Here is a 26,866-nt window from a genome sequence, read left to right as displayed (position 1 = left end):
CCCGCCCACCTGCCCGCGGCCTCAGTGGCATGAGGAGGTCACCGGACGTCAGCCCCCGGAGACTTTCCGACATCAGCCCTCAGCTGCGGCAGCTCAAGTACTTGGTGGTGGACGAGGCGATTAAAGAGGATCTGAAATGGTCGCGCTCCGTGGAGGACCTCACCAGCGGGCCCGTGGGGCTCACGTCCATCGAGGAGCGGATCCTGCGCATCACCGGCTACTACGGCTACCAGCCCTGGGCGGCGAGCTACAGAAGTAAGACCCCTCCCCTCATTTACCTCGTCGCCGGTCCGACCCCCCTAGAGCTGTGCCAGCAGCCTGGGAGACGCGCAGCCATGCACCCGGCCGCCGTCTCTCCCCACCCCCCACTTTCCTGTCCGCAGACACAGACCTGGGTCTGCAACTTTTAAAAGAGGCCTGGAGACAGAGTACTCCTGGACCTTTGGAAATTTATGATCCATTCTCTTACCCTTCCCACACACGTCTCCCCATCCAAATCCCCTTGCTCTTGAGATAGACAGTAAGGGAGACAGACTGGAAGCTCAGTGCGTCCTGCACTGTGTATCTTCCCTGTGGGTTTGAAAGTGTAACTTGCCTCTGGTGGGTCGGGGCTCAGCTTGCTGTTAGAGACTGCACACTTAGCCCGCCTGGATTTTAACTCTTCCCTCTGTCTCCTGAGCCAGGAGGATGAAGGACAGTTCTTGGGGCCTACATTTTGGATCTCATTCTCTCCCTTTGCCCCAGGTCTTCATCTTTCCTCAAAATAGAGGTTATGTATGGCTAATTCTAGATACTGGCATTTGATCCCCTCGAGCTAAATGGTTAGTGCCAGGTGGAGAAGCTGAAACTTTTCTTTGCCAGTGGGCCCCAGCTGATACCACAGTGGGCTGTGGCAATTTCTGTGATCAGTTATGCAAACATTACCTGTGCGACCAGGACTAATTTGATGGACATTTTATTTTCTCACTTTGGATGGAAGTAGTTGGCTACAACAAAACTCCATACACCTGTAATTGTAAACCATAATTAGGTGGTTCCATCAGTACCATTTGACATGGCAAAAAAGATTGTCATTTACCACCTCAGTCAGTATAGGAAATGAGTATTGCTTCATTCCATTTGTAGTAGATACTAATAGCTTAATGATGGTGAAGTGTTTTTACCCTTCATTGCTTGAATTTGGAATGTACTTTATTGGTCCTTAGGAAAAAGAATCAGGCTTCTGCAAATTAATCATATTCAGCTCTGAAAATATATCTATCTTTAGTTTTTTCCAAAATCTTGATTCCAAGCCAGAGGTCAATGGTGTGCTACCAGTTAGCTTGTTACTTTATTTGCAGGAAGAAACATAGGATTTTAATGTTTTGTTTTTATGCCCTTGTTTTTAAAGGGACCTTGGTGATTGCATTTACCTTTGTATAAACCTTTAAAAGGTTATCTGTGTTTCCTCCAATCTGCTTCTGCTGCTAAAATTGTAGCTGATAAATTGGCTTTGAATCACAGAAGACAAGGAAGCAAGTTCTTTTTTCATTTGGTAAACACTGGGCATAGAGTAACAAGAATGAAAGCCCATTGGAAACCATTTCTCTTATAGATAAGGATTGGACACTCAATTTCTATTTCTGCCTTCTGAATTTCTATTAGAAATCTTCCACATCTTATTCCTGTGCCCTGCTTTCTTAGTAATTAAAGACAATGGTACAAATGACTGCCTTCATGGAGTCATCTGTTCAGCCCCTGAAGTCATAATAAGGCTCGTCATTACAAGTCGATTTGTGACTGGCCCCACGTGCCTCATAGAAATTTTCACTGAGGTTTGTGACTTTGGGAACCGGTGGGGAGCTTATAGCAGTAATAACTATGCTTGGTACAAACACACTTTATAATTCAGAGAGGGTAAAGGCATATGGAATAAGAGCCTCTTGTACCACTGGTAGTATTTTTAAACACCCTTTCTCTGAGGCTTCAGTCAAGCAATAAACATTAGCAGACAAGACTACAGTGATTGTTGTGAGATGAATAAAGTCAAAGTCACCTCACTCCACACTCTATTCCTGTGAAGATTCTTCTGTATTCCAAGGTATTTCCTTCTTACTAAAATGCTTTAGGTGACAACTGACATTTTGATGGATTAATTGGATTTTAAGCTTAAATTTAGAGAAGCTAATGTTTTATTAATATAGCCAAAGACATTTTAGGGCAGTACTTTGGCTGTTTGCCATTTCTACCCAACTAGGAAAAAGTAATAAAATAAAGAGGGTTATCTATATGTTGGTATCAGTCATTTTGTCTGTTGGTTAATAATCACACCCACCAAACTGGGAGAAATAATGACTGCAAAGTAAATGTTCTTTTCATGGTCTCCATAGCAAATTATGGAATGCTCCAAGCTTTAATCCTTGATGTTCTGTCGCCTTTTAGTCATCTTTCAAAGTGGCTTAACTATGTCCCCATTGCAGGAGCTGCCTGGTGAGTTTTTAAGACTACTTAAGCAGTATAAGTGAGCTGCTTTTGTAGTAGCAGAAAGTATCTGAATGGCCAAATTTTCATTCTTATTGTCTTAATTTTTTTACTTTGTTTTGGGCAGTTAAGTTAGAGGGGGATAATTGTGAATAGTGCAGAATCATCTTTGCTCACTCTTCTCAGCCCTGTCAGTGAGATGAACAGGTTTCACTCCAGACAATGGATTTCTGGTAAGGAATTGCTTTTAAAAAATCTTAAGGGTCCCTGGGTCTTAGAGCACTGGTTTGTATGGAACATTTAACTGAGAATTAAACTATAAGCAGCAGGTAGGACAGGTCGAATTCTTCTTCTCAGCGGCTAAAGTCCTCTGAGCTTCACATTCCCTGTTTTTGACCCAAACAACTGGGCAGTATTCTTAGGAGTTCCTTGGAATTTTAGCTGTGAGTTGGTCCCAAGACCGGAAAGTGCATGGTCCACAGTAGTTGTTCAGTAAATATTTGTTGAGTGAGTGAATAGGTGCTGCCTGAAATATTGACCTCAGGGAGAGAGAACTTTTAACTGTACCTCTGAAGTGATCTGCTTCATTTAATTATGTATGCTGACTTCCTGTTAGTTTGGAATTCTTTCTTTCCTTCCTTGTTTGTTGTTCCATCACAAGTGCCATCCTTGGTTTCTGGACCATGGATTAGACTAGAATTCTTGATAGCTGTCTTTGGTTTAATCCAGGGTTTCTCAAAATCAGCACTAGTGACATTTTATATGGAGTCATTCTGTATGGTGGGGGGCTGTCCTGTGTGTTATAGGTCCTATGGCTGCATGCTGGGCCTCAAACACACTCCCTGCCTCTGCCCCATAATGACAACCCAAAATGTTTCCAGGCAGAGTGCATATCCCCAGGAGTGCCTGTGAGTTCAAGAGGCCCTCAGACCCTAGTGCCAAATTTATGCTCCAAGTGAACTGTTTTCTGTTGACCCGTGGTGCTAACCCAGCAGGCTTCTCTGCTGGATTCCTGATCTCCTCCTCTTGTCATGCTTCCTGGACCACTTCCTCGGTTTTCATGATGGGTCAGGTTAGACTGAACAGCCTTCTGAAAGAGTCTATTACATCTGCCAGTACATGATTCTGTACCCACTCACCATAAACTGATAACCTGAGCAAGTGCTTTAGAGTTCAGAACAATGGGCATTTAACACCCACCTTGTCTGACAGCAGAAGAGAAGCGACCTACTGGAATATTGTCGGCTTCCCTCTTGCTTTCTCATTTCTCTGGTATAGACACCAGTTAGGGAGGAGGTGGGCAAAGATCAGGAATAAGCCATTGCTACAGTGGACAGCTAGGCCTAGGCATTTAACAGGTGGGGCCTGTGCCATTTCCATACCGAGAGGATTGAAATAGCTTTATCTTAGAGATCCCAGAAGGAGACTCTTATGCAGGATGAAGGACCATCTATAAATGCTCCTTTATTTTCATTTAGCATTTGTTTGGAGCATTTTCTATATGCCAGAATACAGAGCTAAGTGATGGGAACCAGTATGGTTCACTATACAGATGTGCTTTGTGGCAAGAAACATGGATCAACAAATACCTGCATCTAGGAAGTAGCATCCGTTCTTTATATGGAGTGGGGGTTTTCCTTTGCAAAAGCTTTCCCCAGTGGATGTTTGCAAATAGTGAGCTCTTAAACGATTTTCTAGTAAAGAAACTTTTTAGGACTAGCTCTTGGGCAGAGCATATTTACTGACTAAAATGAGATAGAACTGTCTTTTGAGTAGATGTATAAAACACTGTGTGGAGTTGGTGTGTTTAGATAAAAATGATTTCTAAAAAATGTCTTGTTTTAAGACATTTGTAGAATAGGGGGAAGCTTGTCCCATATGGCTACCCCTTCTCTGATCTGTCCCAGCCTCCCCATAGGCCACTGGAACCTAGGAGAGGAAGTGCGGGGATGACGGAGCAAAACCTGGTTCTCTGGGGGAAGGTTTGGTACTTCAAACTGAACGAATGTCGACCATCAAATAACTCACCTGGTGACAAGGAAACGTCGTGTTTCAGAATCCTCCAGGTTTCACATGTTACAAGGGTTTGTAGGAGGTGGGGACAGAGGTGGGGAAAGACTACCTTTTTACTCTGTGCCCTCTCAGACTGAACTGTGAATATAGTTGCTGATGTTGTTCCCCATGATAACTGAGTCAGTGGCTCATAGGATAATTGAATTCATGGTGAGCAACTTCTGTTTGATCCTCCCAAAATAGTAAAGGTCAGGTCAGCAATTCAAAAATGACCCACTTGTAAGAGATTTATAATTTGGTTGTAAATGCTTATTCTAGAATAGAGCTTGGCATATGAAGTACTAGATGGAAAAGATTTTAAAAGTAAACAAATTGGAGAGTGGTGGGGGTGGGGCGAGCATAGAGCATAACATTTTCTAATGTCTCAGAGAATAAATTAAACAGGTAACAATGTGAAAAGTAGTTTTCTGAGATTTGAAAAATTAAAATGCAGAATTTTATTTTTTGAAGAAACACAGTGCTCCCCCCGTATACTCAGATCATTGACAGGGGTTATAAACACATTGTGTCTGGTCGTGAAGGGCAAATGGATGTTCTCACTTCCAGGGAAGCAGAATCTTCCAGGCTTTAAGAGAGGCTGGGGCAAAGGGATTTCTCACTATTCTTCAGAAGTCTATCTTCATTCTGTGTACAAAGTACCTGGTTTAAAACATCCAGTTGTGAACATTTGTCCTTTTTGTAAGCAGATGGAAAAATTCAGGTTAGTTGCATTATAAAATTAATCCACAATGTATTAGCCATGGAGCTCTGTTAAGTGTTCTGCTGAGTGTCGAAAAGGCTGCCAATTTGAATGGTAGCCCTGAAGGAGGGACAACCCTTGCATCTTTCATGTCAGGAGAAGCAGAGGAAATGGAATTACAGTCAGTTGCGTTCACATCTCAGCTCTGTCCCTTTGTAGCAATTTGTATGCTGGCAAGTTACCCACCACTGTAAGCCTCTGTTCTCTTATTTATAAATGGGGATAATATAACTAGTTTTCAGGATTGTCATGAAGATTAAATGAAATAATGTATACACGGCATCTAGCACTTTGCTTGGCATCTATAAGTGTTCCTTTCTTTTTGTTTATTCATTTAGCAAACTTTTGGAGCATTTACTGTGGCAGGATATAGTGGTAAGTGATGAAAGGCAAAATCTTTGCCTTTGAATCTCACAGACTAGAGGGAGAGAAGCGGTGAACGGGTGTGATAAGGAGTGGGGAAGTACAGCATAGAGAATATAGTCAGTTGTTCTATAACATCTTTCTATGGTAGTAACTATGCTAGTTGGGGTGAGCATTTAATAATGTAGATAACTGTAAAGTCACTTGCAACCAATATAATATTGTGTCTCAACTATACTTCAAAAAATATATAAAAAAATGAATGGTCAGGAGCACACACACACACACACACACACACACACACACACACACACACACAGACTGGTGTGGGGTGTTTCCAGAGGCCTTTCTCACAGTGGCAAGTTCAGTTCAGAAGCTGGAGCAGTAGTAGCCTCAGGAAGTGGTGCAGGGGAAGTTTGCCTTCCAGGTAGAGGAACAGTATATGTGCAGACATGTGCACAATCTATGACTAGAAGGTAATCCAGCTTAACAGGAGCCTAGCAGCACAGGAATATAAAAGCTGAAGTTGGCCTGTGGGCAGAAACTGACTCTAGTACCTGTGCTCTAGTCATCTGATGCGTGTCATCAGGGGGCGCCACTGGAGCATGTCACCTTACTCATGTAGGTGTCAGTGTAAGCATCACTTCTTCCAGGGAGCCTTCCTGCATGTTAGATCTGCTGAGGTGTCCTTGCCAGCAGCTCCCATGGTGCTGTCACTTCTCTTGCATGTTGTCATGGCTAAGTAAGTGTGTGGTTGAAAAGTACTGGTGGAGAGCTCTGTGAGGTCATGCACCTCAGTGTGGCTCTCAGTACTTCAGAGCTATGGAGATCCTATGCCTAGATGACATAGTGTCTTTGGCATCTAAATCAATAAACATTTGTTCAATGTACAAATAAGGTCATTCTCACACACACACACACAACTCCTAAGCATCTATCTTTCTGTGGGGTCATAGAGAATTATCCTGCATTGACATTTCTGATTGCCTTTGTGAGTCAAGAAATGGGATCCCATTGCTTGGTCCCCTGGATCTTCCCTCTAACTTAGCTAAAAACACTGACAAGCAGTCTTTTTCCTAGAGCTTAACATTAGCCAGTGTCATCAAAGTGTTCTGTCTAGCTTTGATAACCTCACTTTACAGATGATATGGAAAAATGAGCAGGGCCCTGGAAGAAGAGAAAGTGGATCCATGGAATTGAAATGTGTTCTACAGGCAAGATTAAAGTGTTGGGGAAGGGAAAGGTAAAACAGGCATATTACATAGTCTTTATGAGAACAGTTGGAGCCAACACCTTTGGGTTGCCTTCCCAGTTCACTGAGCCCCTTCACTGCCCTGCACCAGAGCTTCAGGGGGGCACCAGACATGCATCATCTTCCTCCTGGGCACCATGGATTAGATTGGGGTGGACTCTTGACCCACATTAACTCAATCATTATCTCCCTCCTAGAATTTGAAATTAAAGCTTGGAGATTGTGGTGTGGTCTGGGGTGATATTTTGAGTGGAGGAGATGCTGTAAGGGAGGTGTTTTGACTTCCATGTAGATGGAGGGGCAGAGGAAGCTGGTCTGCAGAGAAAAATCAGGAATGAATGTAAAGCAACCCACAGGGAGCCTTGGCTTGCAGTACTCCGTGCTGGGTCCTATTTCCCTCCTCAGCCAAGGTTGTGATACAGCTTCTGCAAGCTCCAGGGGACACCTCTGTGGCATGAGACAGCCCCTTCCTGCTAAGTGAGCAGAAGCTGGGTATTCCTGCAACTGAAGACTCCTATCTGAATAAGATTTCTGGGCCAGTTCTACTCAGAGCCATGTGGGACAAAGCAAGGAGATATATACAATTTTCCATGGGAAATAAGAAATCACTCTGACACTTAGTTGAAGGTCATGGAACTTCCGTCATTGGAGAGCTTCAGAAGGATGTGGACACCCAGTAACCCTGGCTGGATTAAGTATTTACTAATCCCAGTTAGGGAGATGAATTGGGGTTTTTTTTTTTACATGATACCTTTTGGTTTAATTCAGTGGTGAGTGTACATTGAATGGTAGAATAGTAAACCAGTTTTGTTTCCTTGTCTTATTGCAAAGCCTAGAAAGCAACTTGTACAGATAGGAACCTGGTAAATTCTTTTGGTTAATAATGGGCACCAACCCCTTGAGAAATTGCCTAGGATGTGGGCACACATTTTTCTCTCATGCAGCTTGAGGTGATTTTAATTTATGACATCATTCAAGATTGTAAGGAATAAATTGCTCCTCTATGGTGATTTGGAGCATGCAAGGCTAGAGGCTATTCTGGACTCCTGAGACAGAGATATTCAAGTAACTTCTCAGAAGAGTTTTCAGGTTTTCACAAGTGTTTTCTGTGACATTCAGATTCTCTCTTTGTCAGTCTGCTATGTATCATCTACAGTACTTGACTGGATAAGACTCTATTAAGAAGTTATTTTTATCCTTTTTCACCATCTACTTTGTAACAATGTAATGTTATAAAAATTAGGATATGCCCTCAAAGTTTTATTTAAAAAAGTCAGAAGAAAGATGCTTCTTAATGATTGTCAACTTTGCTTCCTTAGTTTTCTTTCTAGAATTTGAGTTGGCTCATTTTCAAAGACCATATATTAAGATGTCCTCTTCTTTTTTTTTTATTAAGGTATCATTGATATACACTCTTAGAAGGTTTCACAAGAAAAACAATGCTGCCATTACATTCACCTTATTATTGAGTCCCTCCATACCCCATTGCAATCACTGTCCATCAGTGTAGTAAGATGCCACAGAGTCCCTATTTGTCTTTGAGCTACACTGTCTTCCCCGTGACCCCACACGCACCATGTGCACCAATAAGATATCCTCTTCTTAAAACAGAAATATGATTGTAGGTATGAAACAGTTGGGCTTTGTGTAATTTTCTCACGCCATGCACATGTGGGAGTTTAAGCAACACTTTTCACAAAGAAATACATTATGCTGGAGTGTGATAATACCTAGGAAAGACATGATGTCCCCTCTCTGTATGTATTTTTTTTAAAAGAAAGAATGAAATAGTTTAAACACTATTTAAATGCCTTTAGCCCAGAAGAACAGATTTCAAGGGTTTATCTAAATTCTTTAAGTCAGAACTTTCCTTTTTTAAATATTTAAGATAGAAATTCTTTTATAGGTTTTTCTGATTTTATGCAGTGTTTTTTTAAAGTAGCATGTAGATAAAACTTAAATATTTAGAATTTATTCTAAAGACACTAGGAAAAGTTGGCACTGTATATGTGTAATTGTGTTTGTTCTATCTCTAAGCTACATTGTACCTTGTGATTCTCTCAAGGAGGAGATGAGGAGTTTAAGTGTGGTGGCTGGAGAGTGGAGGAAGGAACACTTTCAAACTAGACCCCACTGCCATAATGCTCCCTCCCTCTTCACAAGCCCCAGGGGGTGAGGCAAGGGCTTCAGAAATCACATGGAATTTCAAACACTACTCATGAAGGGGTTTATTTGTGAATGATTTGGAAATGGATCAAACAATGGAACCAACTGTGAATGTATATTTATTTACTCACCCATCCATCCAGTCACTCACTCATTCATTCATTCGTTCAAACATCAAATAGTTCACTGCTTCCAAAGGGCAGTGAATAGATTCACTTTTAAGATAAACATTTACTTTTGGTGCTTCCCTACCTAAGTTTCCTGGGGATATTTTGTATCAGCATTGACCAGCTTTATACCAAACTCTGTATTTTATATAGAATATTGTGTAATATTATAGGGCACTATGAACAGCGAGGTAGCAGCGGAGTGAAGTATCGAGCCTCAGGGACCTTCTTTTTCTCTCCCATTGGGAACTTGGGCTCTGCCACTATATGCAGAGATCTGATTTGTTCATTTGATGTACACCGGCTATTGAACACTTTTGTTTTCAGGAAATCATGCAACAAGAAAATACTTTCGACTGGGTTGATGAGATTAAGTTACTCACTGAGCACTTTCTTCCCTAATGTTTTGCGCTGCAACCATTGTTTCTTTCAATTGCTAAGGAAGCTAGCCTGAGCCCAGAGATGGTTTTTCCCTTGAACTAGGGGACTAGCAGAAATAGCAGTGGACTGAGATTCAGAGGCATTGGGGTTTACTGCCAGCTCTCCCAGTTCTTTCCCACACTGCTGCACACTCTGTTCATGTAGTTTCTCCAATTCCTTTAGGAGAGAATTCCCTTGTCCATAGAAATACTCTGAAAACAATGCTCTTAGCTGTTCAGCTACAGAGTCATAATGCTATCCACCTCATAGATGTGAAGGGAATGATGTTTCTAAGGGGCACCTCTACTTTTACATGTTAATAGGAATCAAAACATCCTAATAATGGGACTGCTACTTTACATCATATTGAGAATATAAGATATGGACTGTGTACAGAGATTTATTGTGTTGGTTGATCTGGAGCCACTTGCCCATGTGTGGATGAATCTAAGACACATGGATGAGCTTGGGCTGAAATGTAGGATGAGATTGTTGGAGGCCATTATCTTGCTTACTGCTCTTCTCCTGTCTTGCTCATCTCTTTCTTTGACTCCTACCTCTTATTTGTGCTGAGCACAAAGGCTGGAATCTGAGCATTGAGAAAAGACTGTGCATCATTGGAACTGATAGTGTCTAATGGTCAGCAAGTGGCCTAGAGCCACGCAGATCAATACTTAGGGCCCTGGATTTCTCTACTCTTTTCTGGTTGATGTGGCTGAGGGACATGGCATCCCTTGACCACCTTGTGTCTGATGAGAGGCCAGGGGATGACAGGTGATAGTAATCTTCTAGTGGTGTGGATCTCTTGTCCCACAGCCTCAGCAGTGTACCAGAACTGCCTCATTTTCTATGTAGAGGTGTCTGTGTTGCTTTGGGGGAAACACAGTGTAAAGGAAAAACAAATGATCGTTTCCTTTACATCACACACAGTACCCTCTGGATAGTGCTTCACTTCTGACATTGCTGGCTACCAAATGGGAGATTATTTTTTCTACACCAGGCAATTCTGAAGCATGAGTGAGATGTCCTACGGTTTACCTCAATTCTGACACTGTCTACCTGGAGATGGCATCAGATCCATAGGTTAAGGGCTCAGTCCTGCAAGACTGTCCCTACTTCAGAGGCCAATCACGACTCTAGGTTGTCACCTGTGCTTCTGACCAACTGGTCATAAATTGGAGGTTCGCACAACTCCCTCCTTGGGTTCAATTATTTGCTAGAGTGACTCCCAGAACTCAGGAAAACATTTTACTTACTCGCTTATCAGTTTATTATGAAAGGCTGTAACTAAAAGCAGGCTGGTGGAGAGATGCATAAGGCCGGGCAGGAAGAGCCTCTCTTCCCTGTCCAGGGTGCTGCCCTCCCAGAACCTCTGTGCTTCCACCAGACCAGGAGCTGTCCCAGCTCCCTCCTCTTGGTTTTTTCTGGAGGCAGTGGGTTGGCATGATTGATTAAATCATCTGCCAGGGTGAATGCCTCAGCCTCCAGCCCCTCTCTCTTCCCCAGAGGTGGTGGGAGGTTTGGGTGGGACTGAGAGTGGCAACTTTTTTATCATAGTTGGCTCCTTGGCAATCAGCCCCCATCCTTAGGGGCTTTCCAGAAGTCACCTCATTAACATAACGTCTTGTGTACTTCCTAGAGGATTGTTAGGAATAACAGAACACACCCATCCCGCCTTTGCTGCTCTTGTCAGCTAGGAAATTCTGAGGGTTTTAAGAGCTCTGGGCCAGAAATGGGGGTGAAAACCAGATATATATTATTTACTATAAACCAGAATATCACATGTCTGTATAAAAGACATTTTGGAGGCAGGTACGGAAATTTGGCTCTCTACTCTTTATTAAATTATTTTATAGAATATTGTTATTTTTCTTGGGCTTAATATTATTAGTGTATTCAAACAGCAGAATGTCCTTATTCTTAAGAGATACTGAAGTATTTAAGGTAAAGCGTCGTTATGTCTATCATGTTCTTTCAGGTTCAACAAAAACAAGTATAGACAGATAGATTGAATGACAGATGAACAAAACATGGCGAAATTTTTGTATTTGGTGAACCTAAATAATAGATACATGTGTGTTTACTAGATTATGTTCTTAACCTTTCTATAAATGTGAATATTTTCAGTATAAGAAATGTCATTGTTGTAGCCAATGGCATAGCATAGTCCAGGCCTGGAAGGGAAATACTGTGGGTTTGGTTTGAAGTTACCACATCAGAATTTAGCCCCAAATGCAGGGAGAACTGAGTGGACTCTGCCAAGCTGTTTCAGGGAAGGCAGAAGATCACCTCAAAGGCAGCGACGTCTCTGGCTGTCAGCCATGCTGGGCAGTCAGCATCTTCAGGTAGGGCTGGGCCTAAGCGTTGTGGTCTGAATGTGTCCCCACCAGACTCACATGTTGAAATCCAACCACCCACCGCGATGGTGTGAGGGAGGTGGGGCCTTTGGGATGTGACAAGTGGAGCTCTCATGATGGGCTTACTGCCCTAAGAAGAAGAGGCTGGGGAGTTTGTCACTGTCTTTGCCATTTGAGGACACAAGGAGAAGTCTGCCGTCTGCACCCCGCTGAGACCCTCCCACCGGAACCCCACCCTGCCCAAACCTTGGCCTCAGACTTCCAGCCTCCAGAACTGTGAGAAGTAAATTCCATTGTTTATAAAGCCCCTCAGTCTGTGGCACTTTGTTCTGGCAGCCCAAACACACTGAGACCTCGTGGCAGCATTTGCTTCAGGTTCCCTCCCCTTGTCACAGTCCTTCAGACATACCCTTCACCTGGGTGTATTTATGGCACAGGTTGTGGTGCGTGTCTACTTATCTCCAAACTCATCAAGCCACATAGATGAAATATGTACAGCTTTTGTTTGCCAAACATACCTCAATAAAGTTGTTTTTAATTAAGTAAAAAGACTTGATTTTACCATGTGGGGCTCTCTCAGGCTCCAGGATCCTTTTTTATGAAGGACACTTGTTTTTCAGACATTTAGCTTTCTAGCCCATTTATCTAAATGGTTTAACTTTGTACCCTGTAAAGTAAAAATATGCTTGAATTTGGGGACAACTTGCCTTACCTGAGAGTGGACAGGTAGTGTCGTATCTGAGTCTGCAAAAGAGGCTGTTTTGAAAGGGTTCATGGCTTGTAGCACAGACTACATTGCAAGGGCTGAGTCTCCAGCATGCTAGCATCTTATCTCCTGCTGTTTCACATCTCTCCTGACCAGCTCTCTATCTATTTATGCTTGAGTACTATATCTTTCCTTCTGGCTCCCAGGGATTAGGGCAAGGCTGGAGAGAGAGGGCTACCTCCTTATGAGGGATGCTTCCAAGGAAATTGCTCTGTCAGCTCTGCCATGTGCTGGAAGCAAGAGAGAAGGAATCAGAGTTGCTTCCTAGTCTCTGGCATTGCTCTGCATAAATGCTACACACTGTTATGACTCTGCATTTGCCTTTAGCAGCTCTGAACCCTGAGCAGAAGCCACCTGATGAGGGCCCTTGGAGGCAGGAACATCACTGTTTGTGTATAGAAAAATGGAGATACCACATAGGGAGAACAGGAGTTTTGCTTCAAGGTGAATGCATGAGAATGGGAGGCAATATTGTAAGTTGTGGAGGTTCCCATTAAAAAAAAGAGCAGCTCTGCCTTAAGAATAAGAGAGGGAGACCCTCTGGAACCTGCAGTGGAATAGAGGAAGCAGAAATGCCAGAGGTATCTGTCCTTTGAGCTGGGAGGGGGAGCAATGCATCGGTTTCAGAATAAAATATGCACGTTGGAGAAAGAGTACTGAGTGGAAGGCAAGAGTGGTGTTTGAATTTCAAACAGTTTTCATGAGAGGCAGCATTGATGACAGTGCTAAAACTGAGGAGAGATGATGTGATGCACATCCAGCAGTGGAATCGGGGTTGCGCTGTTATGGTGGACAAACTCCAAGGCAATCCTTATGACCCCCACTTCTGGTGTCAGCCCTTGAGTACCTGCCTCTTCTTGAGCATGAGTAGGGCCTCTGACTTGTTTCTAACCTATAGAATACAGGGCATCATGTGCCATAACTTCTGTGATTATGTTATATGAGATGCCATCTGGCCAGCAAATTCTCCCTCTCTTGCCTCCCTTGATGAAATAATTGGCTTTGTTGGGAGGCCCAGAGAACTGAGTCATGGAAGGTGGCCTCCAGCCAACAGCAAAAAACCCACAGTCCTACAGCCATGAGGGACTGAGTGCTTCTCACAATCCTACAAGTGGGAAAACAATCCTTCCCTTGCTGAGCCCCTAGATGAGAACCAGCCCTGGTGAACCTCTTCCTTTCAGCTTCGTGTACTGACAGGACTGAACACTAGACTGATAAGGCCACCTGCCACAAGGTAGTGAGATGCAGTTAGGCATTATTATGACATACCTGAATTCTGGTCTTAGTGCAGCCATTTACTACCTGGGTGCCATTGACCTGGTCTCCTTTCCAGCCTGGCCACCCTGACCTTTGATGTTCAATGAAGGGATTTGGCAAGATTACATCACAAAATTTTAATGAACCTAAGGTTTATCTACAATAGCAGAGGAAATCCTCTATTCTGTAAATGAGAGTTTAGAGGTAAAAGAAAAAATTTAGGAAGCTAAACAAATCTGAGTCCTATCTAGAAAATTAGTCCAATTGGAATCACCTCTGCAGTTTCCTGCAGGCAAAGCCCACAACTTGACTCTCTGATGTGAAGGCGTTGGAAAGGGAAACACATGGATGAAAGTTCCTTTTTATTGCACTGCTCTTTTTCTCTTAATTTCTTTTGGTATATCAACCAAAAATATACAGATTACATCTTTAATTATGTTAAACACTGAAACATGGTAGATTTGGTGTTTGCATTTTGAAGCTTTGAAAATAAGAGAAATAACAATTTAGGTTTCTGATGCTATTCTTCAAGAAAATGAGGATTTCTTTTGGGCCACAGGAGCACCTGGTCCTAGGGTTACACATTTCATGGAACAGAAGGGGTGACCAGGAGACTTCACACCGGTTTTAACTGGGTTGTTTCTAGAAGATAGTTAGAAGACTTTGAATAAGTTCCTTGAAAAAAGTTGCACCACTGTGACAGCCTCCTAAAAGCTCAGTGTGTCTGTGGTGAGCAGCTCTGTGGAGATGGTTCTGACAGAATAAGTCCAACAGGAAACTGGAAGCTGGTTGGAGGTGGAAGAGGTAATAGAAGTGGAGAAGCTTTGCAAGGTTGCTGAGAGGACCAGCTTTTAGGACTTGCCCCTTTGAGAATAATTGATAAAGGGAGGTACTGCTTCTCTAGACCATAGTGTGCTTTATTCTGCCAGCGGTAGATCCTCATGAACAGCATCATCACCAAGAACATCTTATCAGGTGTCAGACTAGGAAGGACTTGCCTGTTCATGGTCTTTATCCCTCTGTGCTACTGCAGCAGGAGTTTCCTTTGACATCAGAGGAAAACTAGCTGTAGTTGGTCTTTTGACTTTCTCTCTGACTGCAAGAAAAGGTGTCATAATCTCCCACCTGGCAGGCTCTGGTTGTGAGCAGGCTGGGGTGAGGACCATTGAACAGCCCATTCATAGAACTGTCACATTTTCCTGTGGTTCTCAAATTGCTGTTGAAGTTTGTGAGCTTCGCAGAAGAGAATTGACCCAACATAGTATCTGATTGCATCTACATGAAGTTCAGAAACTGGCAAAACCAACCTGTGGTGACAGAGGTCAGAAGAGTGGTTACGCTTAGGGTGTGTGGACTGGGAAGGGCCAGGAGGGAACCTCCTTTGTGACATGGAAATACTCCCTATGGTAATTTGGGTGAAGGGTTTATTTTAGAGGCATGTGTCTGCATGTGAAAATTCACTGACTGCTTGGCTATGTACATCATACCTCAATTAAAAACCTTTTTATAAAAGATGGTTTTGGGAGGAAAGGGCTTCTTCATATAGAGACATTGGTCCCTGGGTGGATCAGGTTGCTTACGGAGGATGGTAACCATCGAGGGAAAGCAGAGCTGGAAAAGAGCAGCCTGGCTCCTCTGTTGTCACTCTCCTCCTTGTTCCACTGACATCCTGAATAGCAGCTGACTGCCAACCGCAGTCCCATGTGTTTTTGACATTTAGGTGTTTGCAAATAGAAGCACATCTCATTCCCTCAATCTAAAGGAATTCCATCTGTGCAAATTCCAGTTGCTGATTTAGCTACTATTTTCCTACAGGGGCATCTCTGAAGGAGTGGATGCTTGAAGGAAACCACGGGCATTGGCTGTTTAAATACGTAAGGGCAAGGACACTAAGGCCATAGTAAAAATAATTGGGACTTAGTATTTGGCCTCTGTGCAATTCCTTGCCATTATTTTACTATACTACTTAATAGTTTTCCGTAGGAAGCATCTAGAAGATGACAGAGGAGGTAGAAGAATGGTGCAGCACAAATTGTTTCAGTTTAAAGTTTTATCCACATCAGTTGCAAGTTTTTAAGAAAGAAGTGACCCAAACTAAGGTTGGGGGTTTCTCTTTATTTAAATTTCCATGCTTTGGTTAATTCTCATTCAAATTATAAGCCAATCAACGTATTGCTGGCTGTAACTTTGGAAACCCTTCTTTGGTCTTTCAGCCTTTAGGAAATTGCAAAGTGGAAGTTCATTTGAGAAAAAAAAGTTTTATCAACTTGTAATATTTAAAATATTTTTAAAAATGCAAAGCAAATTCAATATTAGAACCATACTTTTCATATAATGGGGAGAATAAAGGACTTTCTGAGGTTACCCATGGCTCTGATGCTGCTCATGCCTTTCTTTTATCCTGCACCTATCCTTTAGTGCAAGTAGTCTGGAGTTCAGCACAAAGCTCCTTACTCGGCTTGGGATACTGTCCTGTGAATGTTCACCATTCTTCACATGCTGCTGGGAGGGATGGTATAAGAAACTGATTTTTCCTCTGAGTTCAGAGTATGTATCTAAGTTCTGATATGTCCAGGCTATGAAGTAATGCATGCTTGATCCTTCAAATTAAAAGTGGTTTCTGTCTCATAGTATTAAACTGAATATTGGATAGTGGGTGTCCAAGAACAGAAGAGCCAGAGTTACATATTACTGATGACCAGGAATTAGCACACATCTTCCTGTGTCAGGCCATTAGTATGGGGAGCTGAATTAAGTTAGCTGGCAGTTGACCTGCATTTGGGTTTTTGGGAATTTTCCATTTTTAACTCTCCCTCAGTAGCAGTGGATCTTTGCTTATATCCTGAGGACAAGAGGATTTCCTTTTTCTTTCCCAGAGTTAGCTGATTTTGCTCCTTTAGGTTTGTTTGTTTGGCCCTGGGGTAAGAGTTTGCTGCCTCTTAGAATGACCTAAGACTAGCGCGTTGTGTAAGAGGAGGGTTGGGGAAGTGAATAGGCTTCATGTGGGTCTCCCAGCAGCCCCTACTCACCTCCCACAGCCTGTGCTGCCCTAAAAGCAGCTTATGTCTCTGGACCTCTCAGTCCTTCTAGTGCAAATTCCAGCTGCTTGCTGGGGCTCTGGGAGAAGAGCTTGTGAGGGTGTCTGAGCTCCCATTGTGTCTGAGACACCCAGCTCTTCCAAATTCACCCATTAGACTACATTTGCCCTTAAGAAGGCATTTAAATTGGATGGATTTCTCCTTGCCCGCTGGTTTGGAAGTTTCTCTTTCTCCCATGCTGTGCTAAAGGTGAAACACATATGTGTCATCTCCGTTTGGAGGCACTTGTCACTCTTTGGAATTCAGTTTAGTGTTTGCTTGAGACCTCTGCTCTCAGATGGGCTCAGTAAATATTATCATTTTGTTGATCATCCAGTTATTTCTTGTTGTTTGGGTAAAGTAATATTCTTTTGAGGTTTCCTGCATCCTAAGGAGAAGTAGAAATTTCTTCTCAGTTTTAAATTAATATTAATTGTGTATTTCTAAGAGGTAAGAGGTGGTATTACTGCTTACTGAAATCCTTCTCCCTTAGTTGCTGTGACCTCCCAGAGTCCCAGGTTAGCCTAGTGAAGCCTAAGATGTGTCTTTACCTGTTTTAGGAAACATTAATTGATCTTTAGGTGATTGTTAGGTAAAAGTGACATCTCCAGCTTACTTCAAAGGATTAACTGGATAAGTAAGTTTTTATCAGTTACTGTCCTGTCCTGCCTGTATCATAGTGTTGTTGCTAAACGTCTCATAGGCCATGCTTCCCATCATAAAACCCACATTTCAGAATGAGAGAGGAGGGGATTGGGGAGCATTTGGTGCTTCCCTTATAGAGTCCCATCCAATGCGGCTGTCTTACAAGACTCTGGCATTTTGTGAATAATACCTGCCACTTAGCATTTAACAATCTCTACCTCTGCTCCCATCTACCATGAATCCAGCAGCTCAAACCTTTGGCACCAAGTACTTTATGCTCATTAAAATGAGACACTTCCACATGTTTCACAGAAAGGGAAAAACAAAGAATGCCACTTTGATGGAATAGGAGGCAGGAAAAAGCAATACAGTGAATTAGAAAGCCACTTGTGTGAGGACCTGGCTTCAGAAAAGGAGATGAAAGGTATTCTATTTTATTTATTTATTTATTTATTTATTCATTTATTTTGGTATCATTAATCTACAATTACATGAGCAAAATTATGGTTAATAGACTCCCCCCCTTATCAAGTCCCCACCACATACTCCATTACAGTCACTGTCCATCAGCATAGATAGATGCTATAGAATCTCTACTTGTCTTCTCTGTGTTGCACAGCCTTCCCCATGTCCCCCCCTATATTATGTCTGCGAGTCATAATGCCCCTTTCCCCCCTTATCCCTCCCTTCCCACACATCCTCCCCAGTCCCTTTCCCTTTGGTAACTGTTAGTCCATTCTTGGGTCTTGTGATTCTGCTGCTGTTTTGTTCCTTCAGATTTTCTTTGTTCTTATACTCCACAGATGAGTGAAATCATTTGATACTTGTCTTTCTCAGCCTGGCTTATTTCACTGAGCATTATAGCCTCTAGCTCCATCCATGTAGTTGCAAATGGCAGGATTTGTTTTCTTCTTATGGCTGAATAATATTCCATTGTGTATATGTAACACATCTTCTTTATCCATTCATCTACTGATGGACACTTAGGTTGCTTCCATTTCTTGGCTATTGTAAATAGTGCTGCAATAAACATAGGGGTACATATGTTTTTTTGAAACTGGACTCCTGCATTCTTAGGGTAAATTCCTAGGAGTTGAATGCCTGGGTCAAATGGTATTTCTATTTTTAGTTTTTTGATGAACCCCCATACTGCTTTCTACAATGGTTGGACTAATTTACATTCCCACCAGCAGTGTAGGAGGGTTCCCCTTTCTCCATATCCTCTCCAACATTTGTTATTGTCTGTCTTTTGGATGTTGGCCATCTTAACTGGTGTGAGGTGATATCTCATTGTGGTTTTAATTTGCATCTCTCTGATAATTAGTGATGTGGAGCATCTTTTCATGTGCCTGTTGGCCATCTGAATTTCCTCTTTGGAGAAGTGTCTGATCATATCCTGTGCCCATTTTTTAATTGGCTTATTTGCTTTTTGTTTGTTGAGGTATATGAGCTCTTTCTCTATTTTGGATGTCAACCCTTTATCAGATCTGTCATTTATGAATATATTCTCCCATACTGTAGGATGCCTTTTTGTTCTATTGATGGTGTCCTTTGCTGTACAGAAGCTTTTCAGCTTGATATAGTCCCACTTGTTCATTTTTGCTTTTGTTTCCCTTGCCCAGGGAGATATGCCCATGAAGAAGTTGCTCATGTTTATGTCCAAGAGATTTTTGCCTATGTTTTTTTCTAAGAGTTTTATGGTTTCGTGACTTACATTCAGGTCTTTTATCTATTTCAAGTTTACTTTTGTGAATGGGGTTAGACAGTGATCCAGTTTCATTCTCTTTAGTGTAGCTGTGCAGTTTTGCCAACACCAGCTGTTGAAGAGGCTGTCATTTCCCCATTGTATATCCATGGCTCCTTTATCACATATTAATTGACCATATATGTTTGGGTTAACATCTGGAGTCTCTGTTCTATTCCACTGGTCCGTGGGTCTGTTCTTGTGCCAGTACCAAATTGTCTTGATTACTGTGTTTTTGTAGTAGAGCTTGAAGTTGGGAAGCAAGATCTCCCCTGCTTTATTCTTCCTTCTCAGGATTGCTTTGGCTATTTGGGGTCTTTTGTGGTTCCATATGAATTTTTGAACTATTCGTTTCAGTTCATTGAAGAATGCTGTTGGTATTTTGATGGGAATTGCATTGAATCTGTAGGTTGCTTTAGGCAGAATGGCCATTTTGACAATATTATTTCTTCCTAGTCAAGAGCATAGGACAAATTTCCATTTGTTAGTGTCCTCTTTAATTTCTCTTATGACTTTCTTGTAATTTTCAGGGTATAGGTCTTTCACTTCCTCGGTTAGGTTTATTCCTAGGTATTTTATTCTTTTTGATGCAATTGTGAATGGAATTGTTTTCCTGATTTCTCTTTCTGCTAGTTCATCGTTAGTGTATAGGAATGCAGCAGATTTCTGTGTATTAATTTTGTATCCTGCAACTTTGCTGAATTCAGATATTAGTTCTAGTAGTTTTGGAGTGGATTCTTTAGGAGTTTTTATGTACAATATCATGTCATCTGCAAATAGTGACAGTTTGACTTCCTCTTTACCAGTCTGGATGCCTTATATTTCTTTGTTTTGTCTGATTGCCATGGCTAGGACCTCCATGAAAGTGGGGAGAATGGGCATCCCTGTCTTGTTCCCAATCTTAAAGGAAAAGCTTTCAGCTTCTTGCTGTTAAGTATGATGTTGGCTATGGGTTTGTTATATATGGCCTTTTTTATGTTGAAATACTTGCCCTCTATATCCATTTTGTTGAGAGTTTTTATCATGAATGGATGTTGAATTTTGTTGAATGCTTTTTCAGCATCTTTGGAGATGATCACATGGTTTTTTGTCCTTTTGTTGATGTGGTGGGTGCTGTTGATGGATTTTCGAATGTTGTAACCTCCTTGCATCCCTGAGATGTGCCCACTTGATTATGGTGTATGATCCTCTTGATGTATTTTTGAATTCAGTTTGCTAATATTTTGTTGAGTAATTTTGCATCTATGTTGATCAGGGATATTCCTCTGTAATTTTCTTTTTTGGTGGGATCTTTGCCAGGTTTTGTTATTAGCATGATGCTGGCTTCATAGAATAAGTTTGAAGTATTCCCTCCTCTTCTATTTTTGGAAAACTTTAAGGAGAATGGGTATTATGTCTTCTCTATATGTCTGATAAAATTCAGCAGTGAATCTGTCTGGCCCTGGAGTTTTATTCTTGGGTAGTTTTTTGATTACCAATTCAATTTCGTTGCTGGTAATTGGTCTTTTTAGGTTTTCTGTTTCTTCCTCAGTCAGCCTTAGAAGGTTGTATTTTTCTAGAAAGTTGTCCATTTCTTCTAGGTTATCCAGCTTGTTATCATATAGATTTTCATAGTGTTCTCTAATAATTCTTTGTCTTTCTGTGGTGTCCATAGTGATTTTTCCATTCTAATTTTTTATTCTCTTTATGTGTGTAGATTCTCTTTTAGTCTTAGTAAATCTGGCTAGGGGGTTATCTATTTTGTTTATTTTCTCAAAGAACCAGCTCTTGGTTTCATTGATTTTTTCTATTGTTTTATTCTCCTTAATTTTATTTATTTCTTCTCTGGTCTTTATTATGTTCCTCCTACTGCTGACTTTGGGCCTCATTTGTTCTTCTTTTTCCAGTTTCAATGATTGTGACTTTAGACTATTCATTTGGGATAGTTCTTCCTTCTTTAAATAGGCCTGCATTGCTATATACTTCCTCTTAGAACTGCTTTCGCTGTGTCCAACATAAGTTTGGGCATTCTGCTGTTGTCATTTGTTTCCATATATTGCTTGATCTCTGTTTTAATTTGATTATTGATATATTGATTATTTAGGAGCATGTTGCTAAGCCTCCATGTGTTTGTGAGCTTTTTATTTTCTTTGTACAATTTATTTCTAGTTTTATACCTTTGTGATCTGAGAAGTTGGTTTGTAGAATTCCAATGTTTTTGAATTTACTGAGGCTCTTTTTGTGGCCTATAATATGGTCCATTCTGGAAAATGTTCCATGTGCTTTTGAGAAGAATGTGTATCCTGTTGCTTTTGGGTGTAGAGTTCTATAGATGTCTGTTAGGTCCATCTATTCTAGTGTGTTGTTCAGTGCCTCTGTGTCCTTACTTATTTCCTGTCTGCTTGATTGGAGTGAGTGGTGTGTTGAAGTCTCCTAAAATGAATGCATCTAGAGCAATTCCTTTAAAGTACCCTGTAGAGGTGTTTTGTGGGAGGCAAATTCCCTCAACTTTTGCTTATCTGTATATTGTTTAATCCATCCTTCAAATTTAAATGGTAATTTTGCTGTATACAGTATTCTTGGTTCAAGACCCTTCTGTTTCATTGCATTGAACATATCATGACATTCTCTTCTGGCCTGTAAGGTTTCTGCTGAGAAGTCTGATGATAGCCTGATGGGTTTTCCTTTGTAGGTGATCTTTTTTCTCTCTCTGGCTGCCTTTAATACCCTTTCCTTGTCTTTGATCTTTGCCATTTGAATTATATGTCTTGGTGTTTTCCTCTTTGGGTCTCTTGTTTTGGAAGATCTGTGGGCTTCCATGGTTGAGAGACTATTTCCTTCTCCATCTTGAGGATGTTTTCAGAAATTATTTCTTCAAAGACACTTTCTGTTTTTCTCTCTCTTCTTCTTCTGGTACCCCTATAATCTGAATATTGTTCTGTTTGGATTGGTCACACCATTCTCTTAATATTCTTTCATTCCTAGAGATTCTTTTGTCTCTCTCTGCTTCAGCTTCTCTGTTCTCTGATTTTTATTCCATTAACAGTCCCTTGCACCTCATCCAATCTGTTCTGAAGTCCTTCTATTGATTATTTCATTTCTGTTATCTCCCTCTGGACTTCATCCCTTAGCTCTTGCATATTTCTCTGCAAGTCCATTAGCATGGTTATGACTTTTATTTTGAATTATTTTTCAGGAATATTGGTTATATCTATCTTGCCAGGCCCTCTCTCAGTGGCTGTTTGAGTGATTCTTCACTGGACCGAGTTCTTCTGCTTTTTCATGGCGATAGAATTGATAGCCGGCAAGTGGCACATGTGTCAGCTGGGAGAACAAAGTCCTTTCCTGCATGTTGGTCACCTTGCCCTTCTCCGCTTCCTGTGCCAGTTACCCACACACAGGGGACTGTCTCTTGCTTACTCTCCTGAGCTACCATGAGTGGGGCAGCCTTCAGGTTAGTCTAGGGCACTGCGGGGGTCGCAGAAATACCGGATGTGATCTCCCGGGAGAGCGGTGCTCCTTTGTGCCTTCCAGACCTTGTCCCGACTTCCTCTGCCTGTGCCGGACAGGTGCACGTGGGGGCAGCGTCTGGGTCTGGCCCGGTTGGCTGCACTCTGGGAGGAGACTCTGTGTGGTTGCTGTGGGTGGGTCTGTTCCCCAGCTGCTGTGCAGCAGTGGCGGGTCAGCTGGTTTGCTTGCAGCGCTAGCAGAGGGGAATGAATGGCAGGCACCGGCAGGGGAGAATGAACAGCAGGCTGCTTATTGCCATGAGTGGCTTCTGAGCTGCATTGCCACTCAGGGGATTAGGGTGCCTGAAGTTCCTTAAGATTCCCAGCCTGCTGGGCTGAGTGTGCCGGGACGATTTTGTCCACCTGTTAAACCCTTGTCTCTTTAAGACTTACAGCACTGGCTTTCTTTTGCCCTAGGGGAGCTGGCTGTGGGGACACGCTCGCAGTCTCCATCTCGAATTTTACTTTTCTGTTTCTCTAATATCCAGTACACCATGTGATGTATGTCTGTCCTCCCAGTGCGAATTACTAGGGCTGCTTCCACTCCCTCCCCACTCTGATTCTTTTCCTCCCACCAGTGAGCTGCAGTGGGGGGAGTACTCGGATCTTGCTGGGTCACGGCTTTGTATCTTATCCTTTTTGTGAGATGCTGAGTTCTCTCAGATGACGATGTAGCCTGGCTGTTGTACTATATCTTCTGGTCTCTCTTTTAGGAATAGTTGTATTTGCTGTTTTTTCAGAAATATATATAGTTTTGGGAGGAGATTTCACTGCCCAACTCACACCGCCATCTTGAGCCTCTTGAAAGGTATTTTAGAAAGTGGTATTTTTGAAAAAGGCTTTAGCTAGGATACAAAAATTTGGCCAAATGCTAACAAAATGGATGCAGAGGGTTTAGGATATCTGCACTCCTACAAATTTAGATGTGATTATACCTTTTTGATTTAACAGAAGGCAGGGAGAAAAATTGTCCAAGTCTGTCTATAGATCTCTGGCCTGCCAAGTCAGTAGTAAACATAATTCTAGACCATCTGATTAGCCCTCTGTCTGTGCTTGCCTAATATTATGAAAATTAGGACTTTTCCTATGAATTTGGAGATAACAGTTATTTTATATTTGTGCCGTGTTGGAGTTGTCTGATGTTTGGAATAGCAAGTTCAAAGTTCTGTCATGTAGGCAAAGTAGAGCTTTCGAAGTATTTGAAAAAGGGAAATGATGTGATCAAATTTTCATTTGTGAAAATATACTCCAAGCAGAATGGACACTGGACTGAAAGCATTGCCTTGTTAGGAAGCTAAATACTATAATTCAGGCAGAAGAAATGAAAGTCACAACTTAGGCCAGTCCAATGGGGATGCAGAGGCAGATAGAACTGACGATAACCAGGGGCTAAAGGGATGGACTAGAGATTGTTATCACATCACAAGTGCAGGAGAAGGGTGAGGAGAGGCTGATGTTTGAAATTCTGAACTTGGGTGACTGGAGGATCTTCAGGTAGTGACAACCATTTATCATTTATTAATTGGAGGTAGTTTCCAGAACTCGGGAGAGAGGTTCAAGTTGACTACAATTATCAAACTGTTAGTAACAGGAGATAAATGGAGCTCTAAATCAGTGCCATTGCTCCACTGATTAGTTGAGGTGCTTGGTCAGAAGCAATAGATATCCAGTGTATGAATTGTGAGCAAAAAGGTAATTGTTGGAAGAGCACTGAAAACTCATCTAAACTGTGGGAGACTGAATGGCCAGGATGAAGAATGGGCAGGATGCTGGGGCTTCAGGCACTAGAAGCAGAGACTATAGTTCTCTGTTCATACCAGTAACTGATAAATTCAATCTCCAGTTGCTCTTTGCTTCACTTGTTCTAGATTTTGAAGCATCTGATTGGCTCCCTGTGGGTCCTGTGACCTTCCTCTGGCTGTACAGGGAGGTAGGGTGTTGAAGACTTCTGTCCTAGGCTGAGGTGGCAGGAAGTCACAGTGAGAGGCGGACTCTGAATATTGCCTTCTGTCAAAGTTATACACAGTGGGAATTTCCCCCTGTGTGAATTTTGGGACAGGAAAAGAGGAGACAGATGCTGGAAAACAACCAAAGGGTCATTATAACTAAGGAAGTTGTAGACAGTAGGAAAATAAAGGCTGAAGAATGAGTAGATGGATGGCCATATGGGCAGGCATGTGGATGTAAAGGAACTAGTGTAGGAAAATGAAGGAGAGTCAGAAAGACATAATGAGAACAAATAAAAAATGTAGGGTCACAGAAGCAAGGGAAGGAAAATGTGACAAGAAAGCAAGACTGATTAACATGTAATGTAGTCTGGTAGTTCAGGAAGATGTAGAATAAAATGTACCCTTGTGGTTTATTGGTAGATTATTGGATCTCTGAATTCCCTCTATCCACATTCCAGTATAGAATTTGGCTAGCTAGAGCTTAGAACATCAAGCTAAAAATATAAATACTAATTCATGTATGATTAGCTTAAATACTGCTGTAATGAAGTATTGGAAATTCTGTGAATCCTACTGCAAAGAACAGGTGAAGTCTCAGTCTGTGTTAGAAGTACCTCCTTCACGTGGAATGAGGAACAGTATGTGTCACAGAGAGTTGAAAAGAGTCATTGCCTCAATGGAGAGATGTCAGAGTGTCTTAATATCAGTCATTGCTCAGTTCCCACTCCTGACACTTATGGGTTCACTTGGTGGAGAACCACTTACAGAAATCAGTGTGAATCCTGTTTAGAGGACTGGTTCAGTCAAGCCCTCTTGGGACTGAACATTTTCTGAAGCAAGACAGAACAGGATAAACACAGATGGAGGAAGAGGAAGCTGAGAAGCTATGGAAAGCGTCAAAAGCTCAGAAGTTAAAAGGCCCCAGTGACCCTTTTTCTTATCTTCTAAATTTTTTTTTACTGTAAAAGCACTGTATTAAATTTAAGCAATGAACCCAAGGGATAACATAAAAGAGTTACCCATGCCCAACTTTCTGAAACCACTCCCTAGAGGTAACCACTGTTTTTACGTTGGTATGAACCTAACTAGTTTTATTACACACATCCGCATTCAAACAGATATCCACCCCTCTAGTTTTGGCTAGAATGGGATCACAATTTGTATATTGCTCTGCAGCTTGCTTTTTTTTCACTTAATAACAGACACACACACACACACACACACACACTTTTGTTGCTATCTTTTAATTCCAGTCTTTATCAATCATACAGTGAGATAGCTGTATATGAACCCTGAATTTATTTCCTTTGAACTGTTTGGGCTTGGGAGGAGCCACAGAAAAAGCAAAGAGGTCCAGAGACACAGGTGCAGAGAACAGGAGTGAAGTGCAACATTGGTGGTTCTGCTGGCCATGTAGGTCGCAGTCCCCACGTGCCTGTAAGTGTGTGTACTTTGCCATACAGTCAGGGATGGATGCCTAAGCATAAGCTGGCCCCTTCATTTGATACTTATCTGAGCAAACAGCTAACAGATATAACTTTGACCAAATCAGACAAAACCTCTCCGTAAGATGTATTGCTGTGTATCCTGTCTTTGCATGGTGCTGCCCTTCATTTAAGATTTTCCCTGCTAGGGGACAATTAGGTTGTTCTCAGCTTTTTACCAGTATTAAAATTTCTACAGTAACCATCTTTGCACATTTATCTTATAGATTTGTCTTTGGTTTTTCTGGGAGACAGATACTTAGAATTGCAGTTACTGCACCAAAGGGAATACATGTTAGTATCACTGATAAGATACTGTCATTACAAAATGCCTCCCCAAAAGGCATACTGATTTACAGTGCTTGCACCCACTGTACCTGAGGATGCCTGTCCTTCATATGCTGGGTGGGCCATAAACTTATTTTTCAGTGTTTTTCTCTAGTTACCACCAGTAGGAAT

At 41.9% G+C, this 26,866-nt stretch overlaps 1 protein-coding gene across 1 annotated transcript in view; it reads left to right on the top strand.

Annotated features, from left to right (window-relative positions):
• Positions 1 to 26,866, top strand: part of SLC35F3 (solute carrier family 35 member F3) — a 461,394-nt gene that overhangs the window by 757 nt on the left and 433,771 nt on the right. The window contains exon 2 of the mRNA XM_037017161.2: positions 26 to 255. Within this exon, the coding sequence (XP_036873056.1) occupies positions 26 to 255 (230 nt within the window). The remainder of the gene's footprint in view (positions 1 to 25; positions 256 to 26,866) is intronic.

Source organism: Manis javanica, chromosome 7, assembly GCF_040802235.1.
Source record: "Manis javanica isolate MJ-LG chromosome 7, MJ_LKY, whole genome shotgun sequence".
Taxonomy (NCBI): Eukaryota; Metazoa; Chordata; class Mammalia; order Pholidota; family Manidae; genus Manis; species Manis javanica.
The sequence above is the reverse complement of the archived record's forward strand: the minus strand, read 5'-3'. Positions and strand labels throughout refer to the sequence as shown.